The sequence below is a fragment of the Centropristis striata genome, chromosome 3, assembly GCF_030273125.1.
Source record: "Centropristis striata isolate RG_2023a ecotype Rhode Island chromosome 3, C.striata_1.0, whole genome shotgun sequence".
In the NCBI taxonomy this organism is placed as follows: Eukaryota; Metazoa; Chordata; class Actinopteri; order Perciformes; family Serranidae; genus Centropristis; species Centropristis striata.
In genome coordinates, this window is record NC_081519.1 from 16,052,469 (window position 1) to 16,064,859 (window position 12,391).

General features: G+C 37.3%; 1 protein-coding gene across 1 annotated transcript in view; it reads left to right on the top strand.

Annotated features, from left to right (window-relative positions):
* Positions 1 to 1,227: 1,227 nt before the first annotated feature.
* Positions 1,228 to 12,391, top strand: part of LOC131966299 (ataxin-7) — a 28,623-nt gene continuing 17,459 nt past the window's right edge. Inside the window, exons 1-4 of the mRNA XM_059328565.1 lie at positions 1,228 to 1,367; positions 3,511 to 3,612; positions 7,970 to 8,182; positions 8,379 to 8,447. Coding sequence (XP_059184548.1) covers positions 7,978 to 8,182; positions 8,379 to 8,447 — 274 coding nt within the window. The 5' untranslated portion in view covers positions 1,228 to 1,367; positions 3,511 to 3,612; positions 7,970 to 7,977. The remainder of the gene's footprint in view (positions 1,368 to 3,510; positions 3,613 to 7,969; positions 8,183 to 8,378; positions 8,448 to 12,391) is intronic.

The following is a 12,391-nucleotide window of genomic DNA, read 5'->3' on the forward strand; positions in this document are numbered from 1 at the left end:
GCAAATAAGGCTGTTTTCACCTTCTGAAATATGGAGATTTCCGGAGTTTCTTTGCTTTATATCATATTAACTTGAATAGTTTTGGCCTTGGGCTGACATCAAAATACATTACCTTGGACTTTGAGAAGCAGGGATGGACATTTTTCACTATTTTCTGACAATTTATAGACCAAACGGTTAATCAAATAATTTAAAGAAGAAAGCAGGGCCTAATTTTCTGATAGATCAATAATTGCAGCCCTAAAGTTGGAGATGCCATCCCTGACTAGTCCACACAAATCAAACCGATGGCAGGCAGTCTCATTGGTTAGTTTTTTATCTATAAATGTACTCTTGGGCTGCTTCCCTCTTACCTGTGTGCATACATGTGTTGAAACCAAACTAAACATGGTCTACGCTCAGACAATATTGTACAGATGCTGGTGCCAAGAGTGAGAACTGAGTTAGGTAAGAAAGCTTTTGGTTACGCCGCCCCTTTATCATGGAACAATCTGCAAAATGAATTGAAATTGTCTGAGCTGATCACAATCGGTGAATCTAAAGGATAAAGAAATAATTTCTCTTGGTCGGTGTGACTGCTCCATATAAGTCTCTACTGAGGCTCCTTCAGTGTTGTTGTGATGGCTGTATTCATATTTAATTGTATTTAATTGTTTATGTTAACTGTGTTTAAATGTTGTAACTTGTCACTTTTTATGCTGCTTTCTTGGCCAGGTCTCTCTTGGAAAAGAGATTTTTTTAATCTCAATGAGACTTTTACCTGGTTAAATAAAGGATATATATAAACCTGTAATCCACAGCACTTTAAAAATCTCAGGCTACAGATTTCTCAATATTCATTCTATGTAGTGACTCATATCACACCTCATGGACCTTGTTTGCAAGAGTATGCTCATCACACATTTCTGAAAGTTTAATGCTATTGTTTTTAATTGAAGATAATTGACAAAAAAACCTGAAACTTTTTTTCATTTTATTTTTATTCACAATAACAATTTACAATATATACAGTATTTGCCAGGGGGTCACAGAAAATGAACACACACAAAATCAGACAAACTTAATTCCAAAACAGAGATCCAAAATAAACACAGGGTAAGAAACAGACAAAACAATAAATAAATAAATAAAAAATGGAAAACTTTGATGATGGATAAACATCAGTGTGCGTGCGTGCTGGCGCAGTGACGTTTCCGTCCCAGAATGCATTCTGGTAAACAGACATGGAAGCACCAGGTGAAGACCTCCACAGAGGCTGAGCACTGCACTCGCTCTTTCCCACCGTCTTCTGTCTTCTTCGCCCAGTGCATCCAGTTGATATATACCTGCCTGGTGCCACGTTTTCGCCTACAGCATCCAGAGCCTTGGTAAGAGTTAAGTTGTAGTCGATCCGTGACGACTGCTAATGACTTGTGCTGTGCTGTCAGGCTTCTGCCAGCTTCCTTGCTAACGCTAGTCATGGCTGGCTACAGGCTTCAGCTAGCAGGCTAATGTAGCCACCACTGCTCTCCATAACGTTTGTACCAGTCACAGACCCACACTGGATGGAGCCTGTTTTCATGACACAACTCCTAACATACGCTGTCTTTCTTCACATGCCGTATTAACCATTATTGTAAACTTTTTATTTTCTGCATATTGAAACAAATGTTAATGTACGTCAGTGTGTAGTAGAGGTGGCAGCAACGCTAGCCAGTAAAACTGCTCTTGTTGGTCTGTGGTGCTCGCTAATGTCAGCTAGCTAACAGAGTTGGCCTGTCAAGTTGTGCACATAACCTATTTCTCAATGACGTACTTTGTTTTTAAAGAAATTACATTATTTGATCTCTTGCCACCATATTCTTGTATAAACCACGATTGAGCTCAGCCTAAGCTACGTGTACTGATCTTTTATTTTGCTATATCGTCACACTGTTAAAATAATCACCTAAGTCATTTTTTGTCAAAATTGTTTTTTTTTGCCTTAATCATCTCCTCATGACGCCGGCCACCTATGGTAAAATCGCCTCCATCCTCAGTTGATCAGATCATGTGATTTTACCCCTTTAAGATCATCACTTCTTTGACAATTTGCCACATTCATAGGCATCAGATAAGAACCCAGCAAAGAAGAGCTAGAGGGAGATTGTTTAGTTATCAGTTTAGTTTATCAGTGTTTTATTGTTGACACTAATATTGGTAACACTTTATTTTGAAGGTGTCTACATACGAGTGACATGAGTGTGTCATGAACATTAATGACACTTTGAAGTAACATTAATGCTCATGATACTTGTCATGTCATGTTTCTGACAGGCATGTAGACACCTTCAAAGTAAAGTGTTACCATATCTTGCTTAAGTCACAAAGGCATGTTAAAAGAATTGCCTAAGTCATTTATTTATCTTAAATTACATAATTTACACACAGTGTTATTACTGTGCCAATAGCCACCCTTTTCCATCCTTTTTGAGTAAAATGATCAATAAATGTCATATGTTACACTTTTGGTGAAGTTTTTTGTGTTTCCTGCAAAACTTGAAAAAATGAGTTAGGCGATTATTTTAACAGGGTGACGATATAGCAGACAGGTTGGAAGCGCTATGTTACTGTGTATATTAGCCTGTACATTACCCCTAATGTATTTATAGTAGGTGGAGCTGGTAGACTTGATGAATGTGGGGCTGGGTGGCAGCTCAATGAGCTTAGTTTGACTCAGTATCAAGATAATATGTAATGTTATGGTTATACACCATTCTGTCGTCTACATGACTACTTTCAATCAATTTATTATTATTTATTTATTAAGTTTTTTAGTTGGATGTGAGCAGGAAACTGCAGACCAGATTTCAGTAATCACTCTGTTGATTATGTTGTGTTTTATCAGTTTGTACTAAAATTGTGACAAAAATAGGATATGCAGGACATAACCCATTCATTCTCTTCATCTGGAAAAAAGGCCAGTAGCTGGAGAAAATAATCAACAGATTTATAAATAATAAAAATAATCATACTTACTATCATACAAAAGGAATTCAGGCTCCTGTCAAATGATTAACGGTTAATTCACACTGACTATGACACAAACAACTTTTTAAATGTCATGCAAATCTACAAAGGAAGTGGTTGTAATTCATGCTTAACAGGTATCATTGCATGGCTAGGTGTTTTGCTTAAACAAGTAGTTTTCTTTTTGTTTTTTTACCTCTTTCATATTACAGTATGTCTTGCATCCATTAAGACAGCAAAAACAATCAGAAAATGTTATGGTCTCAGTGTTTAAAAGGGATTACTGTGGGGCTAGAGAGGGTGGTTAGGGATGGTGCTTAATGGATTGGATTACTGCGTAGTGGTGACGAACTCCATTACAAGCCCCATGGAGGACAGTGTTACCTTCCAGATGTATAATTCTTATAATTCCATATTCATTGATTAAATATATCAAGAAATAGCAAAACAAAGAGCCTCATTGTGACTTGTCTTCTCAATGTGTGTGTGTGTGTGTGCGTGTGCGTGTGTGTGTTTCTCCAGATTTCCTCTCCAGTGTGTGTGGCGGCCAACTGTCACCCAAACTGATGAGGATCGGCTGATTAAATTGAAAATACGTTTTTTATTTTTTTATTTTTTGCCAAGGTAAGATCTCACAGCTACTCATTACTCATTGTTGCATTCTTTCGACGTTTACTGTTTTCTATAGCTGCACAATAATCACAAGTACTTATATCATGTCTATAGATGTTTTCAGTTGTTGCTTAACTAAAGACATGTTGGTGTTCAGTTTAGCAGTTTTGCAGTTATTGTTTTACAGAGAACCTGCTTACTTGAGATTTTTCGTCAGGTTCGTTTAAAAACATAAAGAAACCAAACTTTTTTTTTTGCATGTTTGTACGGGTGCTGCATGGGTGTTTGTTTTGTTTGACCTCTTCATTATACTTTGTATAAATATCACAGAGACCTTTTAAATGAAAAACACCACCTCATCAAATATCAAATCCTACACAAAGGCAGAATGAAATTACAGAATTGTGTTTTAGACTTTGTTTAAATTTTACCAAGGGTTGTTTATTTGGTCATTAAATGTATACAGTCAAAGTCTCACAACAATGCCTTGTATAATATCACAGTGAGAACCTATAGAAGAAATCCTGAGATTTCCAAATGCTAAAGGTAAAGAACTTGCAGTGCTTCGAAAAAAACAACTTCTGTTCCAATCCCAGATATAGTCACTGCTACACATTGAGATGGACTAGTATTTGTATATAAGGAATACTTCACCCTTAAAGTGACCCATGTATATCAGTTACTCACCACGTTTCCTTGAATCCTTTTTTTTCCTCACATGACTTCACGGTGAATTGAGGGCCCAAAAACGTTCTAAATCCTTGATGAACTGAAGCGAATGCAGGCCAGGTTTAACAACAGCAAAACTATATCAAAATATCTATTTATAAACTCTCACACAACTCTTGAACTTCTCAAACTCATGTATTTTCACCAAAATCTTACTTTTTAAAACACCTCCGCCATAGTCTGTGCCTGTCTAGAAGAGTAGCATGGCAGGGCATGTATGAGACAGCAGTGACAAAAGTGTTTTAAATAGTACGATTTTGGCAAAAATGCATGTGTTTAAGAAGTCGTGACCATGCTCCTGGATAAATGAGACTTGGGTTATACTGCACAAGTTGTGTGAGAGTTGAAATTTGAAATTTGAAAACTGAAGTTCTGATAATGTTTTGCTGTTGTTAAACATGACTTCCTTTTACTTCATCAAAGAATCTGTTCATCCGTTTTGAGATTCTCAGGTTTCTTTTTCTATGAAGGCACATGAGAAAAACAAAGTTCTCTTCAAGAATTCAAGGTAACAAAGGGTGAGTAAGTAATATACACTTGGTCTTTAACTTGTCAATGTGTTATAACTTAAATGGATTGCAACTTTAGGCGATTAATGTACTGGTATTGCTATAAGCCATAGCTAGCCTTCAAAAAAGCCTAAACAAAAACTGTCAATCAAGTTTTATCATTTGTGACAGTAGCTTAACAGGTAAGTGACACATTACAGCAAAGAAAGATTTGCTATGCATGTCTCTTAAAAAATACTGTCAACATTTTGGGGAATCTACTTGTTTCAAGCTGTTCGTCAAGTTAGTATACCACTGATTTTATCAAAACGCGCTGTTCCAAATCCCTGAAGAGTATTATGTGTTGACACACTGTTTGCTGTAATGCACATTTTATCTACATGGTATTTTTTTAAAGAAAATAACAAGGCAATAAAAGCTGGGTCCTATAATTTCACATGCCGTCATCCACAAACTACAGCATTTAGCATAATGCTTGTTGTGCTTGCTCACATAGTTGTTATCGATATTAAAAAGAAGTGCAGTGAAATTTCATTGACCCACTAGGTAACCTGAATGTTATACACTGTATTCTACTAAAGTTTAAACCTGCGTGCCAGTTTTAGATTTGTTGGCGCTGAAGATCCAAGTTCAAGCTTCAGAAACCTATGAGAGTGCTAAGCCCATATTTTTTCTACAGTCTATGGTTTTACCATTTATACAGTTCCTACAATACACAGTTTTCATTAGAAAGCCTGCATTCTGTAACCCAACGTCCCAATATTATGAACACTTTTACAAGATACCTTTATTGTCACTGTACGAGTACAATGAAATTGTTGTTTGGAGCAATCCAGTAGATGCATAAGTTGGAATAGAAGCTATAAAAGTGTAAATACTTTTAGAATAAAAATATAAAATAAGATGCATATAACAAAATAAATACTGTATATACAAATACAATATATACACTGAACAAAAGAAGAAACAATTGTCCATTGCTGAAAGGAGAGCCAGATTTGCTGCATAGTTTTCAGTTATTGCACACCAATTAAATACAGGTTATCAGATTCTTGCACATTTATGAGAGGTAAAATAAATTAGGCACAGAAGAATAACTGCATTATTTATAATGAAAGGTGTAGAATAAACAGACACAGTAGGTAGGATATAGTACAGACAGGGCCAGTTAGTGATTAAATGGTGGTATCGTAATTATATAAAATTATATATAATTGAGCTATGAGTTACAGAATTAGAATATTTCAAAGTCAATAGTGGAGTGTTCATATGTTTTTGAACACTTTGATACAGTTGATCAGTTTTAACTGAGGCATATGCAATATATAAAGACTAACAAGATACCAGTAACATCTTCAAGAAAAGCTTCTCACTTTGTATTTCTATATTTAGTGTAGGTCCAAAGATGAAGCCAAGTTTCTGAACTGAACTGTAAATTAGCAACAAGGGGCCAAGGTCATTTTTGCTCAAGGCTCTTCAGGGTGCCTGCCAAATGGGAATACATTCAACTTTTCTGCCATTTATAAGGAGTTTTTTCCCAAATAACCTTCATTTGATATCGGTAAAAACAAAGTAGAAGGCTGTTTAAACTGGCCTTGTTTTTATGTCAAACTGACAGATGGCTGCTTCTTTAGAATCTCTGATGATTTGAGATGGAAAAGATAAATGGCTACACAGAATCAACCACTACATCATTCATATACAATCAGAAGGACAGTGCAAGATGAAGACTGTAAATGTTTCTTTCCTTTGAAAGTCAAGTGTATTACTTTGTGACTTTACAAGAATCAGCAGCCTCTACACTAAACATTGTCTTTAGCAAGACGACATAAAGCTCCTACATTTCTTTTCTTGCTTGTCAGTTAAATATATGCATATTTGGGGGAAACAACAAATCTCATTTTGAAAGTGAAAGTAAAAGCTCTCGATAAATCTTTACACTTCTGAAAAGTTTAGCAGCCACAGGGGAATCTGTTCAAGTCTTTTTTCCTCATTTTTAATTTGTAGACATGTTAGAAGATATATCATTGTAATCTTTATTTGAAAGGCAAAAAGACAGTTACTGATTTATCATCCATGAAGATCAAATCAACAATCTGTAAATTGTTCTCCTGTATTTTTATGTGTGAGGAATCGCATCAAAGTTAGTATCTACATGCAAAGCACAATACATATATTATAACACTGACACCAGTGATATGTTTAGATTGGAATGCTTACTTTTTGTTTGCATTGAAAGATGTAGTTAGGCATCCACTACTGTCACACCAACACAGTTGTTTATATGTTGAGGAAAATCCTCTTATTTATTAGTCAAGTTATTTAGTCAAGTCAGTAATTGTATTTAATGAACCCTATATAACACATTTAGCTCAAAGGACAGTAATTGATTGGATGTTGAAACGGAGACGGTAAGCTTTTACAATTCAACTGTAAATTAATCAAAATATAGGTAGCTATGGTACTTCAATCGGTGCAGTTCCATACTGTTTTATTCATTTTTATAATTGTACAGTGGATACTATAGCTCTGCATGATGCCTTACTATGGTGTACTATACCACACTTATGTCCACCAGAATCAGAAATACTTAATTGATCGCTAGGGGGGGATTGATTTGTATCACACTGGCTCCTGTTGTAGAATATAAGTATTTTTATACGTAGGGAAATAAGAAAAATAGATATAAAAAATAAATATGTGCATTACAATATCATATAATACAATAACACCAATATAGAAATTATATATATATATATATATATATATATATATATATATATATATATATATATATATATATATATATATAATGGATATTGACAAAGATAGATGACAGATAGCAAGGTTGAACAATAACAACCATCCAAATAGCGTTGCATGCAAATTAAAGCTAACTAACCAGGCACCCGTAGCCCCTCAGATAAAGTGCCAGTCAATTCAGTATATGACATGTATGTATGTTGTATAAGGTTTGTACTTGTTGCTAATCGAGTGACCACACATTGAGGTTCCTTTTTTTTGGAGGGGCGGGTGCGGTGAAACAACACGCGTTTGCCCGTGTCAATCAGTGAAAAAGTCCTCCTATCCCGAGCGCGACCAACGCTGACTCTCGTGTTGTTACATTGTAGCGGAAAGAATGTCGGAAAGGGCCGAGGATGACGTCAGGGGGGAGCAGCGCCGAGCGGCCAGGCAGCAGCTGAAGCAGCAGCAGATCCAGCGGAGAGAAGGCTCCACAGCAATGGCGACTGTTGCGGAGCGGAGATCCTTGCCTAGTCCAGAAATAATGCTGGGACAGCCTTGGAGCAACTGGGTCGACGCCGCCAAACTCCACGGCAACGACGGTGAGTTCCCCTGCGTCCCGAATGTGAGCGAGGAAGCGAGGTAGAGCGCGGCAGTTGCCAGTCCTGTCCTTTTTTTTGGCCGATTGCATGCAGTTTTTGGTGGAATATGAAGAAACGCTACTGGTAGCAACAGCACGAGCAGACAAGCAAGTGCAACTATTTATTTGTCTGTGTGTCGGATCGCCTCATTTTTCAGGTGCTGAATCGGAGGAAAGTTTCAAAGACTTTGGGAAAAATCGAGAAGCCATGCGTTTGTGCAGAGAAGGTGAGTGTTTTTTCTCTTAGGGCCAAAGGTGTATTTTGGTTCTGGAGGTTTGCACACACACATACACATGGATCAAACAGTTTACACGCGTCGTTCAGCCAACATGTAAACCTACTGTAAATCACGAGCATCATGATTTGACTGGACAACCGGATACAATAAGTGAAACATGTCTCTTATTCGTGTGGTAGTTAACATTTATATCTGTCCCCAAAATAACTTGATGCTTAACAACTTTGACTTGCTGGACTTGGGTATAGGCCCAAACATAGTAATAACTATGTCATATTCTCGTTGGGGAATGTATATAATTGACTTTATTGATCACCATTCACATTTCTGCCATTTTACATAGGAAACCATACACCAAATTTAATGTATCTCTTAAAACAACAGCGAGGAATTTTAAGGTAGTAGATATATAGAAAGTTAATAAGTAGGAACTCAAATGTCACTGTTAAAACAGCATTTGGGACTTTTTGTAAAAAAAAAAAAAAAAAAGAAGACCTTTATTAGTCATAGCTCTATTTAAATGGCATACAGTTACAATATGGCCTGATCCTATTTCACTAGCTGCTTCAGCAAGGAATATGACAAACCACACATTTAGACAATGGCTGTCAGTAAACAAAACAAAATTCAGAATTTAAAATAACTTTAATGTCATTTGAAGCACTTGCTCACCAACTGGCATGTCATTTAAATTTCTGAATTATTCAGGCAGGATAAATGTACACTGTGAACTTCTGCCATCACCATGGATAAAAAGAAAAACTACTACTGATAACAAAGTGATAGGATGATTACATTCCTGCTAGTAACTATGATTGCCAGGATTTATCTCTAAAACTAAAAACATATTGTAGGTTTCTCTGATCATGTTTTTGAGCGGGCAGTAACAGGAAAGGCTCAGTCATTTTGAAAGATACCATTTGACACAACTGATATTTGGCTCCTAAACCACAGAGTGATGTTTCAGAGCAGTTTGAACTGCATTTTATTTTTGGAAACACCTTGTTTAGCGGTAGCTGATTGTCCTGCTGGCAGGCACGGATTTAGAATGAACATCACTACAAAGGTAAATTGTTATAACAATAAACTGTGATCTGGTTTATTATAAATAAATGGACAATCATGAACTATATTCTGGGCTCATCAGAATGAGCAAGATAAAGATCTATTTATTTAACTGACGGAATGATGAGCAAGCGTTAACACAGTCATACAGTGATTGTAGTCCGTAGCCTAGCCTAATGAAGTTAACAAAAGGATTCACACTCTGCTCATGACATGCACTATCTTCACATCCACAGCTACATTTAATCACTTTGCGGAATGGATTTTTAACTTTTGTTCAAGGACATATGAGCAGGGCACATCAAATGTGACCTTGCTGTTACGGGACGGTCATCACAGCTACTAGGACACAAAGATTAACATTCATCATTTACTTTGAGCTGTATTTCAAATCTAAGTGAAGGCTAAAATACATTTATCATCTGTTTTCAGTTATAAAAATCTATTTGTGTCTATAATTTGGCAGAGAAAAATGGCAATAATTAAGCAAAACCGCAAGGATGGCCTTCAGATGTTTATTAATTCAAAAGCAGTTTAACAGTTTTTGGACTTTGATGGCTAATATAGACCACTTCAACATTTTTTAGGCCTACATTCATGCACTCTTGTAATGCATTTGCAGGAAAGATGGCACATTTCACTCTGGTCACAAGATTTTGGCTGATTATTAGTGTGTCCAGATATTTTTTCCTCCCCACGTGTTGCTGTAAAGGAAAGGGTTACTTGGCAGGCTACTTGACAGGGCACTTATCCTATGTTGTATTTTCATTGGTCAACAGTGTGGTTTGTGTGCATACCATAAGACCATTGCACAATATCAGTAACACATGTCATAGAGGCCCATTGACAAGAAAAATAGAGCTTTCACATTTTTGTACAACCATTTTTAAAATGGTGTGTGAGATGCACTTCACTGCAAACATGGAGATGTTGTCTGTTTTGTACTGAAGAAACACTGATTTAAAGTGAATGAGATTATTTTATTTACCAGTCTTGAAAAGCATTTTCAGAGGAAGGTCTGAACGGACTTTTAAAATTAAAACTCGACTGACATGGGATTTTTGAGACTGATACCGATTTTAGAAGGTAACAATCCACTGATTACCGATATTGCTTCTGATTTAGAAAGGTCTATTAAAAAAAAAAATCAATATGTGGTTTGTGCACTGATTTTGCACTGATATGACTCTGCAAAGGTACTCAGAAGGCAGCTTTCTCAAACAAATAACTTCATAAGAGAAAAATTGACATTATTATACATGATATCTACCAATTCTAGAAATTAACCCTCAGAAAATAAAGAATAAATAAAAAGCTAAATAAATAAACATCAGTACTGTATAGTCATTATCAACCAATTGTTGGCCATTTAAATAAATGATACACAAAAAAACAGCCATATGAACCTATATCTTAATCACCCCGAGCATCACTTTCTGGATTATATGTTTCCTTTCTTATCGATGCATATCGGAAACATATTCGAGTACCAGTTGATACTGATATGTCTGTGATAGGCCAAAGTTGGCTGATAATATTGATCAATATACCGGTCAGGCTATATTTAGAATAGAAGGCTGTTAGGCCGCTTGACGTGCAAGTGGCTTGAAACATGTCTCTATCATGTAGCGGCGTCTGTTGCTGTCGGTTGTTTGTGTCAAAGTGCTGATCAACACATGCTGCTTGTGGCAGAAGTGTGTGTGTGTGTGTGTGTGTGTGTGTGTGTGTGTGTGTGTGTGTGTGTGTGTGTGTGTGTGTGTGTGTGTGTGTGTGTGTGTGTGTGTGTGTGTGTGTGTGTGTGTGTGTGTGTGTGTGTGTGTAGTTGGGTATTACAAGTGGATGACTACACCTCTCCGCCATGACTCACCACCAGATTCCTCCTGTGGTGTAACCGCCATTCTCACACACACAGATGATTAACACATTGTAAAAATGTATGGCAACTAATGACTAATGAATCCACTCATCGTCTGCTTCGCTTTTTATACATTTTATAGAGGCTCCATCACAGTCAGGGAATCTGGGAAATGTAGTGCCAGTGTCAGCCACAGGTCAGATTCACCCAGCATGTGTGCTGCTCAGAGGCAGCCAGAGCTGCGACTATTCCACCTAGATCATTCATCACTGCCATGGATGAGGATGCTGAGATTAACTGGACTCTCATTCTCTTCCTCTGTCTCATGCACACAGGCTCTCTTTCTCCTCCTCGAGCGCAGGTCCTCTGCTCACTCTCGCTTTGTCTTGCTGACGCCTCGGCCTGCTTCTCTGCTCTCTTTCTCTGTGCTTTTTTTCTCCGCGCTCCTTTCTTGGCTTCGCTCGGCCGTTCTGTCTCCTCTTTCTCCTCCACCGTGACTTCCTTTCTCTCTCTATCCTTTTCATCTCCTACTCGCACAAGAAGAAAATGGAGATTGAGAACGGGGCAGTCACAGTGGCGTTGGACCACCTTTCAAGTCAGGCCATTTCAGCGGTACAGTTCAGTCTGTGCCAGTGCGTTGAATGCAGAGTGGGGAGGTGATCGAGCCCGGCTGCTTTTATAGTTGAGCAACCCGTTTGGAGAACGTTCCAAGTGAACAACGGCAGCAGTTTGGGAATGAGTTTCGTTTGACCTTGCTATTGATCCAGCAAAGAAATGTGGTTGGCCTGTTGGACTCCACAGTTCTTGGCCTGTTTCAATAAAGGATCAGAAAGAAGGTGAAGTTTTAATGGCGAATACATGTGAAGTTATTGATTTTGCAAATATGTGTGCTCTCTCATGATGACTTCAGTTTGTGAGTAGTATAGGAGCAGGATTCATAGAGAGAGTTGGATTAAAACAGACATGTAGAACCAAAAAGTTACGCTGAATTCAGGCCAGCTTCCAACTACTG